Source organism: Triturus cristatus, chromosome 8 (assembly GCF_964204655.1).
Source record: "Triturus cristatus chromosome 8, aTriCri1.1, whole genome shotgun sequence".
Lineage (NCBI taxonomy): Eukaryota > Metazoa > Chordata > Amphibia > Caudata > Salamandridae > Triturus > Triturus cristatus.
The window spans coordinates 29694674-29712297 of NC_140591.1; the positions used below are offsets into that span (position 1 = coordinate 29694674).

General features: G+C 49.7%; 1 protein-coding gene across 9 annotated transcripts in view; it reads left to right on the forward strand.

The window, feature by feature from the left end:
* Positions 1-17624, forward strand: part of LOC146799881 (uncharacterized) — a 638539-nt gene that overhangs the window by 190419 nt on the left and 430496 nt on the right. For all 9 annotated transcript variants that reach the window (XM_085620807.1, XM_085620809.1, XM_085620804.1 and 6 more), the window contains one exon: positions 14067-14153. In XM_085620807.1, coding sequence (XP_085476933.1) covers positions 14067-14153 — 87 coding nt within the window. The remainder of the gene's footprint in view (positions 1-14066; positions 14154-17624) is intronic.

The following is a 17624-nucleotide window of genomic DNA, read 5'->3' on the forward strand; positions in this document are numbered from 1 at the left end:
AAAGGTTTTTGCTCAGTTGTGTGTGTGTGTGTGTGTGTGTGTATATATGTATGTATATATTCCAATACGTGTGCTCTGCACTTGAAGGTGCACTCGGTGAACTGCAATCTGTTCGTTAGGGCACTGTCAGCACTTCAACCTCGAGTGTTTGCCTGACGCGTTTCGGATGATTCCTTCCTCATAGGCTCACTCCAATGATTTGCTATCAGCTGACACTCATTTAAATGCTCCAATGAGCTTCTTCACCTTTTCCCAACGCCTGCTGGGACTTGTAGTGTCAGCCACCGCCTCTTGCTCAGATGAGATTAGGTAAGTGTATAGTCTTTCAGCACAATTGCGCCGTGATGTGCCGCTGATGCCCATATTAAATTCAGTCCCCCACAACTGGCGACGACATGATTTGCGCGCCGTGGCCCCCTTTGGCAATCCTGGGGTGGTGCTACCTTCCTACGCCTGAGCTGGCGCGACAATATTCCAATACGTGTGCTCTGCACTTGAAGGTGCACTCGGTGAACTGCAATCTGTTCGTTAGGGCACTGTCAGCACTTCAACCTCGAGTGTTTGCCTGACGCGTTTCGGATGATTCCTTCCTCATAGGCTCACTCCAATGATTTTCTATCAGCTGACACTCATTTAAATGCTCCAATGAGCTTCTTCACCTTTTCCCAACGCCTGCTGGGACTTGTAGTGTCAGCCACCGCCTCTTGCTCAGATGAGATTAGGTAAGTGTATAGTCCTTCAGCACAATTGCGCCGTGATGTGCCGCTGATGCCCATATTAAATTCAGTCCCCCACAACTGGCGACGACATGATTTGCGCGCCGTGGCCCCCTTTGGCAATCCTGGGGTGGTGCTACCTTCCTACGCCTGAGCTGGCGCGACAATATTCCAATACGTGTGCTCTGCACTTGAAGGTGCACTCGGTGAACTGCAATCTGTTCGTTAGGGCACTGTCAGCACTTCAACCTCGAGTGTTTGCCTGACGCGTTTCGGATGATTCCTTCCTCATAGGCTCACTCCAATGATTTGCTATCAGCTGACACTCATTTAAATGCTCCAATGAGCTTCTTCACCTTTTCCCAACGCCTGCTGGGACTTGTAGTGTCAGCCACCGCCTCTTGCTCAGATGAGATTAGGTAAGTGTATAGTCCTTCAGCACAATTGCGCCGTGATGTGCCGCTGATGCCCATATTAAATTCAGTCCCCCACAACTGGCGACGACATGATTTGCGCGCCGTGGCCCCCTTTGGCAATCCTGGGGTGGTGCTACCTTCCTACGCCTGAGCTGGCGCGACAATATTCCAATACGTGTGCTCTGCACTTGAAGGTGCACTCGGTGAACTGCAATCTGTTCGTTAGGGCACTGTCAGCACTTCAACCTCGAGTGTTTGCCTGACGCGTTTCGGATGATTCCTTCCTCATAGGCTCACTCCAATGATTTGCTATCAGCTGACACTCATTTAAATGCTCCAATGAGCTTCTTCACCTTTTCCCAACGCCTGCTGGGACTTGTAGTGTCAGCCACCGCCTCTTGCTCAGATGAGATTAGGTAAGTGTATAGTCCTTCAGCACAATTGCGCCGTGATGTGCCGCTGATGCCCATATTAAATTCAGTCCCCCACAACTGGCGACGACATGATTTGCGCGCCGTGGCCCCCTTTGGCAATCCTGGGGTGGTGCTACCTTCCTACGCCTGAGCTGGCGCGACAATATTCCAATACGTGTGCTCTGCACTTGAAGGTGCACTCGGTGAACTGCAATCTGTTCGTTAGGGCACTGTCAGCACTTCAACCTCGAGTGTTTGCCTGACGCGTTTCGGATGATTCCTTCCTCATAGGCTCACTCCAATGATTTGCTATCAGCTGACACTCATTTAAATGCTCCAATGAGCTTCTTCACCTTTTCCCAACGCCTGCTGGGACTTGTAGTGTCAGCCACCGCCTCTTGCTCAGATGAGATTAGGTAAGTGTATAGTCCTTCAGCACAATTGCGCCGTGATGTGCCGCTGATGCCCATATTAAATTCAGTCCCCCACAACTGGCGACGACATGATTTGCGCGCCGTGGCCCCCTTTGGCAATCCTGGGGTGGTGCTACCTTCCTACGCCTGAGCTGGCGCGACAATATTCCAATACGTGTGCTCTGCACTTGAAGGTGCACTCGGTGAACTGCAATCTGTTCGTTAGGGCACTGTCAGCACTTCAACCTCGAGTGTTTGCCTGACGCGTTTCGGATGATTCCTTCCTCATAGGCTCACTCCAATGATTTGCTATCAGCTGACACTCATTTAAATGCTCCAATGAGCTTCTTCACCTTTTCCCAACGCCTGCTGGGACTTGTAGTGTCAGCCACCGCCTCTTGCTCAGATGAGATTAGGTAAGTGTATAGTCCTTCAGCACAATTGCGCCGTGATGTGCCGCTGATGCCCATATTAAATTCAGTCCCCCACAACTGGCGACGACATGATTTGCGTGCCGTGGCCCCCTTTGGCAATCCTGGGGTGGTGCTACCTTCCTACGCCTGAGCTGGCGCGACAATATTCCAATACGTGTGCTCTGCACTTGAAGGTGCACTCGGTGAACTGCAATCTGTTCGTTAGGGCACTGTCAGCACTTCAACCTCGAGTGTTTGCCTGACGCGTTTCGGATGATTCCTTCCTCATAGGCTCACTCCAATGATTTGCTATCAGCTGACACTCATTTAAATGCTCCAATGAGCTTCTTCACCTTTTCCCAACGCCTGCTGGGACTTGTAGTGTCAGCCACCGCCTCTTGCTCAGATGAGATTAGGTAAGTGTATAGTCCTTCAGCACAATTGCGCCGTGATGTGCCGCTGATGCCCATATTAAATTCAGTCCCCCACAACTGGCGACGACATGATTTGCGCGCCGTGGCCCCCTTTGGCAATCCTGGGGTGGTGCTACCTTCCTACGCCTGAGCTGGCGCGACAATATTCCAATACGTGTGCTCTGCACTTGAAGGTGCACTCGGTGAACTGCAATCTGTTCGTTAGGGCACTGTCAGCACTTCAACCTCGAGTGTTTGCCTGACGCGTTTCGGATGATTCCTTCCTCATAGGCTCACTCCAATGATTTGCTATCAGCTGACACTCATTTAAATGCTCCAATGAGCTTCTTCACCTTTTCCCAACGCCTGCTGGGACTTGTAGTGTCAGCCACCGCCTCTTGCTCAGATGAGATTAGGTAAGTGTATAGTCCTTCAGCACAATTGCGCCGTGATGTGCCGCTGATGCCCATATTAAATTCAGTCCCCCACAACTGGCGACGACATGATTTGCGCGCCGTGGCCCCCTTTGGCAATCCTGGGGTGGTGCTACCTTCCTACGCCTGAGCTGGCGCAACAATATTCCAATACGTGTGCTCTGCACTTGAAGGTGCACTCGGTGAACTGCAATCTGTTCGTTAGGGCACTGTCAGCACTTCAACCTCGAGTGTTTGCCTGACGCGTTTCGGATGATTCCTTCCTCATAGGCTCACTCCAATGATTTGCTATCAGCTGACACTCATTTAAATGCTCCAATGAGCTTCTTCACCTTTTCCCAACGCCTGCTGGGACTTGTAGTGTCAGCCACCGCCTCTTGCTCAGATGAGATGTATGTGTATATATATGTGTGTGTGTGTGTGTCCAGAGTCTATATATACATATGTATGTACATGTTACATAGTTGCAGTCCCCACTCTGTGGTTATAGCTAGAATGGTGTTTACATAGGAAATGCCTTGTTCGAGGCATATGAGCTGCAGATTACACACTATGCATAGATCACCATCTGGTGTTGGGCCCGGATGTTGCAGTTGTTTTTCTGTTGGAAAGTCTTCGAAAGTCACGAGGTATGTGACTCCTCCTTTGGACCATATTGCGCATGGGCTTTGGCTCCATCCTCCGATTGTTTTTTTTCCGCCATCGGGCTCGGATATGTTCTTCGCTCTCCAGTTTGGAACCATTCCAGTTTTCCCGTTCGGCGCGCAATCCTTCCCCGTTCGACGGTATTGTCTCGATCGCGTTCTCCACACTCGACGCGACTCAACAATCGAAGTCTTCGATTCCGGTTGTCGACGAAGGCCTTCAGGCCTACCTGGGCCACCTGTCCTGGCTGATGGAAAGGACGCCATTTAAAAAGTGTTCTCGGGGAGGAGCCAAGAGGGCGACCGGGATGGTAGCGTAGGCTCCCGGCTCCGTGAATCTCCGCATCCCGCACAGATATCCTGCATGAGATCCTCAGCCTGCGCTACGTGCCCGTGTTGGTGATTGAGAGCGGCAACCGATCGTGTGATCCTGAAGCTTCTAGCGGCGGTACCGCCCGAGAAATGTTCATTTGAAGTTTGCGGCCTGTGCGGCCCTGGAGCCGGGACCTCGGGTGGACAACATGGCCAGGCGGCAGTTCAACAACAGCGGCCATTGGTGACCGGGTGGAGTCGGAATACCGAAGCGGCGCGAATATTGGCCTGAATCTCGCTGTGGTCGCTCCTATCACCGAGAATAGCGTGACGGGTGCATACCCGGGGTGACGATTCCAGGGGTTATCGGCGATCGCCTGGACCCTCGCCAGTGAACTGATCGGACGCGGCCTGTGGCTCGTCCCGATTTGCGCGGGATGCTCCCGGTTTTCGCAGACACTGGCCCAGGGGGAGAACGACTGTCACCTGTGACCACACACTGGATACACTTTTTGCCTGCCTCCGGACCCTTGCTTGCAGTGACATGGAACTTGATGTGCTTGTGCCTGTGACCCGGTCCCCATCTGGGGTGGCCCTGCCCTGCGGCCATCTTGATAGGATGGACTCTATCATCCTGTACACTGGGTCGCAGCAAGATTGGGAGTGTGTGGCGCAGAGGAGCGTAGCGGAGCGAGCGCGGGGGGCCGTGCTGGGGTACGGTGACCTTCTCGATGCTCTCGGAGCCCTTCATTCCACCCTGGTTCACGGCGCCCGGGCTTTGGGGAGGAAGCTTGATGGTATTGCGTCAGCGTCGGAACAATTGCGGTCGGCCTGTCCCCAGGTACATAAGGCTCTGTCTCACCTTCCACAGGAGGAAAGTACCGTGACCGCCTCTGTGAATAAGGGACAGATGGAAACTTTGGACACTGTGGCAGCGTGTGGTCGGCAGGCTGTGGGGTCGGTCTGTTCCGGAGGTTTTGGACTTGAGCGGAAGGTGGTGACTTTGTCCCACGCGCGGCCTCCGGCGATCCAGGCAATCTTCACGCAACGGTCGCCTGCTCTGGCTGATTCCTCCTTCCTGGACCTCGTGTGGGGCGCAGGCCCTGGGGCAGTACTGGGAAAGGTGATCTTCCATGACGATGACTGTGTTGGTGTTCCGAAACGTCCTCCCCACATGTGTGTGTCCCTTCCTGGTCTTTTTTGGACGCTCCTCTTCCTTGTAACCTTGGACATTATAATGGGTCGATGGGTCTGCATTGGTGGATTCGCAAAGAGTGGCCAAGGATAAGGCTGATCCTTCAGAGGTTGTCATTTAATAGGCGGGCGGGCTTGGGGGTTGTGTGCTTTCACGATGTAACTAATAGTGTAGTCGGTGAATAATGCTCCCCATTTCTCTTAGATATGGCCGAACTTTTGCTGTTTACTGTTTGCGTTGGGGAGGAAGATATTGTGCGGGAGGGAGAAGCCGGGGGCATGGTTGAAGGCCCTCCTCCAGTTTATTATTACTCTCTCCCCTTTTCTGTTAGGGGGGGTTTCCTCTCTTTCCCCTTTTTCTCTGTTTCTTCTATATTTCGGGTCTGGTTCTGGGGCGACAGGCACGCTGCGGGGGGGGGGGCCGTAGTCATCTGCAGAGGTGCAGGGTGGGGGGTTGGGGGAGGGGCTTCTATAGTCCTTTACTTTGTTTCTATGGCCTTCTTTTTCTTCTCTTATTCTTCTTTGTCTTTCTTTTCTGGGGTCAGTGTGGTAGGTTTCCGCCGTGGCCAATCATTGTTTTTCATTTGTGCCCCATTTCCGTGGGGTTTTATGGGTCCTAGGGCAGGAGACTGCAGGCGCAAACGGCTCGTGATATCCCTCCACATCCTGAACCTCCTGTTTCAGCGCCATTGACTTGATAGATTGCTATTTATTGTTGACGTTCACTATTCTGCCTGCCATTTTTCGCTGCTGAGAACTTGATTGGCACCTGATCCTTCTATCCTTTATTGTAAAATGAAAACCTTTTATATCCTGGTTTCCCTCTTGGGCTGTTCAGTGGATAAGAGAATACTAGCATGGAGAATCTGCTTCCCGAGGTGCTGCATGTGATTCGAATCTGCTTGCTGTTACTTTCACTGCTTAGCGGCCGGCCCCGAGGGTTGTAGGCCCATACTTGTCTTTATTTGCAATGTCAATAAAGGTTTTTCAAAAAAATAAAAAAAATAAAAAAAAAGTGTTCTCGATGTGTGTCGAAGTTTCCCCACACCGATCTACATGAGGTGTGTAACCTCTGCCTCTCTCCAGAACACGAGGCAAGGGACTGTCCAGCTTGCGCCTCCTTCCGATCGAAGAAGACGATTCGGGACCGACAAGCAAGGAGAACTATGGCTCACTCGTCGACTTCGATCCCCGACGACATCTTCGAAGAAGGCGTCTATGTTCTGTAACAACAGCACACTGAAGAAGGCCTCTTCAGCGCCTCCGAAGCTGACGACTCCGACGTCGAGGACATCGCTCCGGCACAGAGGGGCGTGAGTACAGACGTCGACCCCGACCCCAAACCCTCCTCCACGCCATTGAAAAAGGCTTCGGTCACGCCTTCGGGCCTAGGTATACAGCGAGAGACTGCTTCCCATACCTCGCTTCCGGACCCGGTTAAGAAGCCCACCAAGCCTTCAGGCGGCTCAGGCTCGAGCCAGCCTACCCTCGGTGCCGAAAAACTCGCATCGACACTGGCACAGAAAAAGAAAACGCCCCTTTCCTCGTTCGCGCCGAGCTCGACACCGAAGCACTCGGCACCGAAGACTGGCACCGGCTCCTCGGCATCGATAACATCCTCGGAGCCGAGCAAGAAACCGAAGAACCTCGACTCCCAAGCCTCAAAGCCAAAACCCACCTCGGAACCGAGGAAGACAAAAGACATTTCTAAACCCCACGGTTCCAAACAAAAAACCAGTACCGAATCAACGCCTAAAAAACCCACGGCTCCGACACCATCGGCACCGAAGGATCTGCCCCCTACAGATCAACTGTTTCGACCCAATCCTTACCAAAAAAACCCTCTTAAAGGATCCAAAGACTGGGCATTTGACGCTTAGCACCAGAAAAAGATCACTGGACAAGCCTGCACCAGCTCCACCATCAAAAAGGAGAGCCTTTGCCACCTCCTCTTTGAGGATTCCTTCACCTCCTCCCCCTCCTCCTCCACCCCCTCCTCCTCCTCCTCCGCCTCCCCCACCCCATCATTCTCCCACACCATCTCCAGATGAGGATGATGATGACATTAGCTACCACACAGGGGACAGAGCGGATGACCAACCAATAGGGGACCCTACTCCTACAGGCTCCCCAGACCCATGGGACGACTACAACATCCCAGACGTCCCTAACGTCCCGCAGGACGATCTTTACCCTTCCCCCCCCCCCCCCCCCCCCCCCTCCCCACCCCAGAGGACACAATGGGCTTTAACCAGCTACTCCATAGGGCTGCCCACTACCACGGAGTTGATCTTCACACAGACCCCGTTGAGGAGGATTTCCTCTTAGACTCATTTGCCACGGCACAGAGTTCCACCTCAATTCTGCCTATGCTTAAGGGGGTTATTAAGCACGAACCAGAGGTCTTTAAAGACCCGGTTAGGGCCAGGGTCATCAACCCTCGCATTGAGAAGAAATATAAGGCTGCCCCAACAGATCCAACCTACATTAGAGGCCCCGCACCACTAGACTCCCTGGTAATCTCCAATGCCAGGAAACGTGCCAATTCCCAGGCATCAGGTGAGACTCCACCGCCAGATAAGGAGTCTAAACTCCTGGATGCCTCTGGCAAGCGCACTGCGTCCCAAGCTGCCAACATATGGCGCATTGCTAACACCCAAGCGCTCCTAGCCAGATATGACCGGGCACATTATGACGAGCTAGAGTCATTAATGCAACACCTCCCTGACAAATACAAAAATAGGGCCAACAAATTAATTCAGGAGGGTAAAGCCATTACTAATACCTCCATCCGTTGTGCCTTTGATGCAGCTGAAACCACCTCCAGGGCAATAAATACCAGCGTCGTCCTGCGTAGGCATGCCTGGCTACGCATTTCAGGGTTCAAACCTGCGGTTCAGAGTTCCATCCTCAACCACCCCTTTGATGAGAAACACCTCTTTGGCCCTAATGTCGACGTAGCCCTCGAAAAAATGAAAAAGGACACAGACACAGCAAAATCTATGGGAGCCTTGCAGTCGCAAGCGCTCCTTTCGCCGTTCCTCCTTTAGAAGCAACACCAGAGGCTACTCCTCTGACAGAGCCTCCACTTCCTACAAGGCCCCTACCCAATCAACCTTCACTAGGGGTTACCAAAGAGGTTGTTACAGGGGTAACAACAACAAAGGCAGAGGCAAAACTAACACCTCCCGTTCTGCCTCCACCCCCACCCAGTGACTTCCCTCCACTCCCCCCAGACTATTCCACTCCAGTCAGGGGCAGACTCCACAATTTCCTTCCTGTCTGGGCTTCCAACACCTCAGACAGATGGGTGCAACAGATAATTCAATCAGGCTACTGTCTAGAACTAACATCTACCCCCCAACCATTCCACCCAAACAGCGCCCAATGTCACAGGAACATTTGTCACTTTTAAAGCAGGAGGTGATCTCCCTCCTACAAAAAAGTGCAATAGAACCAGTTCCTACCCACCAACAAAACAAGGGAGTTTACTCCCTATATTTTCTCATACCAAAAAAGAACAGCTCTCTAAGACCCATTCTGGACCTCAGACCCCTAAACCAATACATACACTCAGACCACTTTCACATGGTCACACTCCAGCAGGTACTTCCTCTGCTCTCCCAGAACGACTTCCTTGCCACCATAGACCTCAATGGCGCCTATTTCCACATTCCTGTTTATAACGCTCACAGGAAGTTACTCAGATTCGTAGTGGACGGTCAGCACTTCCAATTCAAAGTACTCCCATTCGGAGTCACCACAGCACCACGAGTGTTTACCAAGTGCCTAGCGGAAGTGGCGGCACACCTGAGAAGACAACACATCCACGTCTTCCCATACCTAGACGACTGGCTCATAAAAGCCAGCTCATACAACCAGTGTGTACAACACACTCACGCCACTATCCAACTACTTCACGACCTGGGCTTCACAGTAAACTACGCCAAGTCCCATCTGCATCCGTCCCACGTACAACAATACCTCGGTGCCACCATAGACACCTCAAGAGCGTTAGCCTACCCCAGTCCCGCCAGGATAGCAAGCATACAGGTTCTTCGCGCCAAATTTCAACCACAACACTCTCTTCCAGCCCGAGTGTTTATGCAACTTATAGGGAGGATGGCCTCTTGCATATTCATAGTACCTCGTGCAAGACTCCAGATCCGTCCTCTCCAAGAGTGCTTAGCTCGCCAATGGAACCAGGCTCAGGGTCAATTATCAGACCTGGTGTTGGTAGACGGTCGTGCCCATCGCTCTCTGCAGTGGTGGACCACCAAAAACCTTTCCAAAGGGCGACCGTTCCTAGAGCCGGTTCCTCAAATAGTTCTAACTACGGACGCATCGCTCTCCGACTGGGGAGCTCACCTACTACATCACACCATGCAAAAGTTACTCCACATCAACCATCTGGAGTTACTGGCCATATTCCTAGTCCTAAAAGCCTTTCAAACAAACGTCTCAGGCAAGGCTGTCTTAGTCTGCACAGACAACATGACGGCCATGCACTACATCCAAAAACAGGGCGGCACACACTCTCTGCAGCTCTCTCAGCTAGCACAGAGCATATGGAGGTGGGCCATACCTCCCAAAAAAATTCTCCTAGCCCAACATGTCCCAGGAGTCCAAAACACCATTGCAGATCTGTTGAGCCATCAAACACAACAGATCCACGAGTGGGAACTTAATCCACAAGTTCTTCAACCATTCTTTCAAATGTGGGGGCAACCATAGATAGACCTCTTCGCCACCCACGAAAACGCCAAATGCCCAAGCTTCGCCGCCAGATATCCACACCCATTGTCCAAAGGCAACGCAATATGGATGAACTGGTCATGCAGAATTGCGTACGCTTTTCCGCCTCTCCCACTCATTCCATTAGTGGTGTGCAAACTACAGCAACATTCCCTAACTCTCATCCTAGTTGCTCCGACTTAGGCCAGACAACCGTGGTACACCACGTTGCTGGAACTCTCCGTAGTTCCGCACCAAAAGTTACACCTCTCTCCACACCTCTTAACCCAGAACCATGGAGAGATCAGACACTCGGACCCAGCTCAGCTCAACCTTGCGATCTGGCTCCTGAAATCCTAGAATTTGGTTACCTTAATCTTCCCCCTGACTGGATGAACGTCATTAAAGAAGCTAGACGACCTACCACTAGAGCTTGCTACGCAGCCAAGTGGAAACGTTTCGTCAGCTATTGTCACAACAATAACATCAATCCCTTAGATGTGTCTCTCCAACACATCATAGGCTGCTTACTACACCTACAAAGATGCAACCTAGCCTACACGTCTATTAGACTACACCTTGCTGCCATAGCAGCGTATCTACAAAATAGACAGCATCTATCACTCTTCAGAGTACCTGCCATAATTATGCCTTCCTGGAAGGCCTTAAGAGAATAATTCCCCCCAGAGTGCCACCCTCACCTGTGTGGAACCTAAAAATCGTTCTCACAAGACTAATGGGGCCTCCATTTGAACCTCTACATAAATGTGAGCTTCAATTTTTAACATGGAAAACTGCTTTCCTTGTAGCCATTACTTCGCTCAGAAGGGTCAGTGAGATACAAGGACTCACCATTCAAGAACCCTTTCTGCAAATGCATCATAATAAGGTTGTTCTCCGCACTAATCCAAAATTCCTTCCTAAAGCCATTTCTCCCTTTCACCTCAATCAATCTGTGGAACTGCCTGTATTCTTCTCGCAGCCACAAACCATTGCAGAAAGAGCTCTACACACCCTAGATGTCAAAAGAGCTTTATTCTACTACATAGAGAGAACACAACCTTTTCGTAAGACCAAATAACTATTCGTGTCTTTCTCACCACCACACAAAGGCATCCATGATCTCCAAATCTGGGATAGCTAGGTGGATTGTTAAATGCATACAGATTTGCTACCACAAAGCAAAACAAATGCTATCTTTTCCCCCTAAAGCCCACTCTACACGTAAGATAGGTGCTTCCATGGCATTTTTAGGGAACATCCCATTGGATGATATCGGCAGAGCAGCTACATGGTCTACACCGCACACTTTCACTAAACACTATTATGTAGATGTGGGCCAGGCTGTCCTCCAAACATTGTTTCAAACAACTGCAACAGATACTGGTGGTCGCCGCTAGGAGCGAGTACTGCTATATGATCTATGCACAGTGTGTAATATGCAGCTCATATGCCTCGAACGGAAAATACTACTTACCAGTATGCATCTGTTCTTGGCATGTAGAGCTGCAGATCTACACACGCCCACCCGCCTCCCCGGCTACCTTTATCTGTTCCAGTTTTATCTTATTTAGATACAGCACACATGGGCATCTTTCCTCTTTCTTACAAAGCTCCATCATTTCCCCGCTGGCGAAAAACAATCAGAGGATGGAGCCGAAGCCCATGCGCAATATGATCCAAAGGAGGAGCCACATACCTTGTGACTTCCAAAGACTTTCCAACAGAATAACTGCAACATCTGGGCCCAACACCAGATGGCGATCTATGCACAGTGTGTAGATCTGCAGCTCTACATGCCAAGAACAGATGCATACTGGTAAGTAGCATATTCCTTTTGGTATGCCAATAACTTTGGCGCCATTTGACTAATCTTCTCAAAACGTTCCAACATAATGCTCTTTTATGCTTTGTGTCTTGATGGAAAAGGTTGGGGTGATGTGTCAAGCGGAGACCGAGATAAAGTGGGGAGTACCAAAATGCAAAATCCCCATGCATTTTCCATTGACCTTTTCGAAAAGAGCTACAGAGAAAATGGTTGAACAGAATTACACCAGATATGTCAAGAATTTAAATCTTGGTCCAGAAAGTGTGATTTTTAGTTTTTTGGTGTAAATCCAAGTAGTAGTTTTTAAGACCTGATGGTTCAAACATATTTGCATATCCAGACGGTTTGGTTTGCAAGAGTCCAGCAAATTTTTTAATTGAGCCATCTGATTGGTTGAGGCGGTTTGCTTTTTTTTCTTGTCTTCTGTTGTGCTCGTGCTGGAGTGAGAGGCTCCCACGAATTCTGTGGGAGCTTGCACTCTGACTGGCTGGCCTCAATATGAAGAGAAATATTGCGCCTGCCATATTACAACAAGGGGACTCAGTCCCTGTGTCCTGAAAAGTAAAAAATTATAGAAGTAGACAGGGTAGAGTGCCCTGACCCACTGGGACATGTGGAGTCCCAGAGGGACCACCCCTTGTAAATGTAAAAAAAAAAAATGGGGGTTAGTTTTCGCGATTCTGCGGGTGTCGCGAGAGAGTCAGCGTTGCCCCTTGGTCTCTCCTGGACTGTCTGCTTGCGGCCAACCCCACACCGCACAAAGGAAGTGTTTGCATTATATGTTGTACTAAAATAATACTATGTTAAAATAAAAAATAAAAGAAATATACGGCAAATAACAAAGGTTAATGTGATGTTCTTGTTAGGTAATGATATCTTACATTGTATTTGTTTTCAAACTTTAGAAATTCACTCAAAAAAGCCAAACTTACAGAAACGTTTTATTTGGGTGAAAATGTCACTTGAAGCATACCGTTTTAAACCAAGCCACTGAAACTCACCAGTTATAGTCCTCTCAAGTCACTGTAACTCGGGCCCTCAAGTAACTATTACGCCTGATCTCGCAATTATCTGTGAATTGCCTCTCATAATACATCACTTGTGATATGTTCTATGACATCATTGATAATATGGTTGAGGTTGGAGAGAGGTCTGTACCTTAATTGGTTTGTAAAGATATCCAGGATAATAATTCCAAAATCCACTGATCTTTTTTAAAAGCATTGAATAAGCTTAGTTTCTTAGAATCTTCTCTGCGGTCCTAAAGGTTCACTTTTGGGACCGCAGAGATGATTTGAAGAAACTGAGCCTATTCATTAAATGACCACAAACAAGATTTTGGCCTTGAAAAAGCCTTGGTCTGCTGACCTTTGTGCAAAACAAGTGTTGGTTGTAGTTTGAAAACTACCAATTAAGTAAGTAAGTGTGTGTGTGCAAGTGTGTGTGTGCAAGTGTGTGTGTGCAAGTGTGTGTGTGTGCGTGTGTGTGTGTGTGCGTGTGTGTGTGTGTGTGCGTGTGTGTGTGTGTGTGCGTGTGTGTGTGTGTGTGTGTGTGTGCGCAAGTGTGTGTGTGCAAGTGTGTGTGCGCAAGTGTGTGTGCGCAAGTGTGTGTGTGTGTGTGTGCAAGTGTGTGTGTGTGTGCAAGTGTGTGTGTGTGCGCAAGTGTGTGCAAGTGTGTCTGTCTATGTGTCTGTCTGTGTGTCTGTCTGTGTGTCTGTCTGTGTGTCTGTCTGTCTGTGTGTCTGTGTGTCTGTCTGTGTGTCTGTACCTGTGTGTGTGTCTGTACCTGTGTGTGTGTGTGTCTGTGCCTGTGTGTGTGTGTGTGTACCTGTGCGTGTGTGTGTCTGTGCCTGTGTGTGTGTGTCTGTGTCTCTGTCTGTGTGTGTGTCTCTGTCTGTCTGTGTGTGTGTCTCTGTCTGTCTGTGTGTGTGTCTCTGTCTGTGTGTGTGTGTGTGTGTGTGTATGTCTGTGTGTCTGTGTGTGTGTGTCTGTGTCTCTGTCTGTGTGTGTCTGTGTCTCTGTCTGTGTCTCTCAGACAGACTTGACAAGGAGGTTATGTCTACCGTTTCTTAGGGGTTCCTGGCATGCGCTAGATGAGCATACTTTTTTCTAAGTAATCTTTATATGTTGTTGACAGGATTGATTGGAATAACACCTTTATCAACCGATGTCAAAGAGGAGGAAGAAGAATGTCCCTTGGGCCATCTGGACTCTGAGATGAAAGGTAGGCATTGCTTAATTTGAACTAGTGGTTTCCGCTGCTCAGCACCAGCACTAAATCATCAACACCGGCGCTTGAGCACCAGTTAAGGACACATTCATTTTTTGCCGGCACAGGGAGATTAAGTGATTCACCCAGAATCACAGTATGTTGAACTGACGCCGAGACTGTAGCGTGGTTCCCGAGCTCCACAGCCTGCAGCTCTGGCCGTCACGTAACATCCCCTGCCCACTTGTATTTTTTTTCTTTTTTTGGTGTCATTTTTGTATTGGTTATCGGGACAAAAATTTTCACCATGGGAACAAAGTAGCGAAGAAGGAAATATGCTATGTTAATCGGTACCGCAATAGAAGAGGGAGGGGGGGTGCAAAGGGTTGGGGGTGTTGCAATGCAGGGATACATATCACCAACAGAATCGAAGTAGTTAGCCAATCAACCTGGCGCTGGACCTCAGACCCCGAACAATGGGTGGTAAGTATTGAACAGCAAAAGTCCCTGTGGCAGAAGCGGGGGTAGAGCCTGTGAGCTGTGGATCCTTGAAAGAGGGGAGGGAGGAAATGCAAGTCTGAGTAAGCATCCGCACGGGGCAGAAGGGATTGAGGGGAGCCATCTTCCAGGCGGTGGAGTGTGTAAGAAACTGGCTCTATATATACTACACCAAAATGAGGTATAGTGTGTATAGTGTCCCCAGAGGTAGGCAGAGGTTAAAGTTAGATAGAACCTTACTCTCTAAAGTGGTAGCTTGGTCGAGCAGTAAGGCAGTATCAGAGGACAGTGTTAAGCATTTGATGTACACACTCAGTCAGCAAATGGTCTCACACACTCAAGAACTGAACTCTAGGCCAATTGTTTTTGTATATTTTTAGAACCAAGCAAGCCTGGTACAGGTAAGCATTAAATACTTTTCTGTAATAAGTCACTGGATATAGAACAGTTTGAAAATGCAATTGTGAGAAAGTGGCTCTGTATATACTGTTCCCTAATAGGTACAGGGTGTACAGAGTCCACAGTCCCCCCAGAGGCTGATAGAGGTCAAAGTTAGGTATGACCTTACTCTCAAAAGTAGTAGCTTGGTCGAGCAGTAAGGCAGTACCAGAGGACAGTGTAAAGCATTTATTGTACACACTCAGTCAGCAAATGGTTTCACACACTCAATAACTGAACTCTAGGCTAATGGTTTATATATATATAAAATATATGCTTGTTTTATTTTTAGAACCACAAAGGGGATAAAAATATACTTTCTCGGAATGAGAGGTTGAATATAAATACTTTTGTCTTGAGCAATACATTTTTGTAAACAGTCACAGTTGGTTGCAATAAACAATCCTATTTCCTAAACATAACAATGCATTGAGCTCAATGGTAAATTCAGGTTATTAGTTATAAATTACTTTTCAGATTACTTTTGGAATTCCAGGTCTGGCTCCTAGATCCAGCCCTGGGTCAGTACTCAGAATCAAGTGATGAAAGTCGACTTAATAACTGTAATGATTTTTAAATAATATTTAGCTATTTCAAAAGTTAGCACTTAGAAAATATTTCAAGGAAAACATTCAATGGATCTCTATGGCAAGAAATTCAAATTGCAGGTAGAGTACTTTATCGTTACTTTAGTAATCCAGGACTGGGTACCTAGATCCAGGACTGGGGTCCTTATCAAAAACAGGTAAGTAATTTCGTTTGCAGAAATGGTACGATTTTAAAAGAATATTTCAAGTTTGCAAAAATAGACACTTAAAAGAAATTTCACAGAAAAGCAGACAATGGTTTCCTATGGGAGAAAAATGAGTTAGAGGTAAGTATAGTTGTGGACACTTTTCAGAGTCAGGGCTGGGCACCAAGATCCAGCACTGGGAGCTCACCTAGGAGCAGGTGAGTAAATTCGTTTTTGTCACTTGGCTGATTTTTGGTGAATATTTGCAGTTTTGAAAAGTTCACACTTAGAAGATTTCTGAAGAAAAAGCCAGTCAATGTTACCCTATGAGGAAAATGAAGTTAGCGGTTTAAGGGTAAGTACTCGACTGGCAGAGTTGAAATTCCGGGCATAGACTCAGGGGTCCCCCAGTGTCAGGTAGGTACAGTTGGTTCACCCTCAGCGGTTTCAGGACGACCGGGTGCAGAGAGAGTTAGGCCCAATGTTATCCTATGAGGGATAGGGGGGCCTTGGTTGGTGGCTGCTGTCTGGCAAGCCACGCGGCTGTGGGAGCTGGGCTCCTGGTCACTTACTCAGGGCAAGTGGGGAAGTAGGTTAGTGTAGAGAGGGCACTGCCAGGGCCACTCGGGCGGCTGGGTGCAGGGTGCTTTTGAGCCGTCGGGCGCTCAATGGAAATCAATGGGAATGTTCCGGTTTGGAAAAAGGCTGCAAGCTCGGGGACGAGGATGCTTCAGGTGCCACCACCACTTCGAGAGGTAAGTTGGGTAGTTGTAGGTTAGGTGGGTACCCCGGGATTGGGCACAGGGGGCCGCAGGGCGCCGGGTGCAGGGGTGCCTTTTGATGTCGGAAATCTTACCCTCTGGTTGACCGCGGTTGGGGTGGCACTCTGTTCTGAGGCTGCAGGCTTCTTCCGGAATGTCGAGGGAGGTCCTTGGGTGCCGGACTCGGGGTCACAGTCGCCGTGGGGTCGTCTTCAGGGTCTTTGTCCACTCCGGCACTGGCCAGGCTTGGCTGGTGCAGAGTGTGTTGGGTCCGCGGTTCCGGGCTGCTGCCAGGGGTTAAAAATAGGTTTCTTGAGTAGAGCCTCTACTCATGGGAGTCCCAGGGGCTCAGAGTTCAAAGGTAGCCAGGGCCTCCGGGGTTTTTGAGGTGGCTGGCCACAAGAGATGCCGCGCTGGAGCAGGAGCAGGTTCGAGGGTCGACAGGCCGGTAGGGCTGGGGCCAAAGCAGTTGGTGTCTTCCTCTTTTTAGCAGCTGCAGGGCAGGTCTTTGTTCTTCTTGCTCTTCTTGTAGTTTCGAATCTGGGATCTGTCGAAGGAAGGTTCAGGGTGCCCCTAAATACTAGATTTAGGGGCGATACAGGTAGGTGAAGGCCAGGGACCAATGGGTCCTTGTCCTGGGGTGGGTACACCCCCTATCCTGCCTCTCTCCTGTGGGAGGGGGGCAGTAGCCTAATCCTGATAGGGTAGGGCCCCCCATCTTCAAGATGGCGATAGCCCGGAGATGTGCTTCACCTCGCCTCCCCCACCTGAGGGGTGGGGTGGGCAGGCTGGCACATTCCCTGTCCTTGTATGGGGTTTCCGGCCAAGCTTCCCTCCAGAGTGGGGGGTTGCAGTGGCCTGGGGAAACTCCAAGAGGCGGCATGCCTTTGAAGCTTCCCTTGGCTCATCCTGGGGGAGGAGATTTATCACCTCACCCAGGACGTGCATTGTTGCAGGCCCGGGAGAGCAGGGGCTCTCCCACCCAGGGGTCCAGCAACGTGTCTGCTGTGGGGCAGCCTGGGCAGCCTCAGAGCAGACGTGGATTGTAGGTTAGCT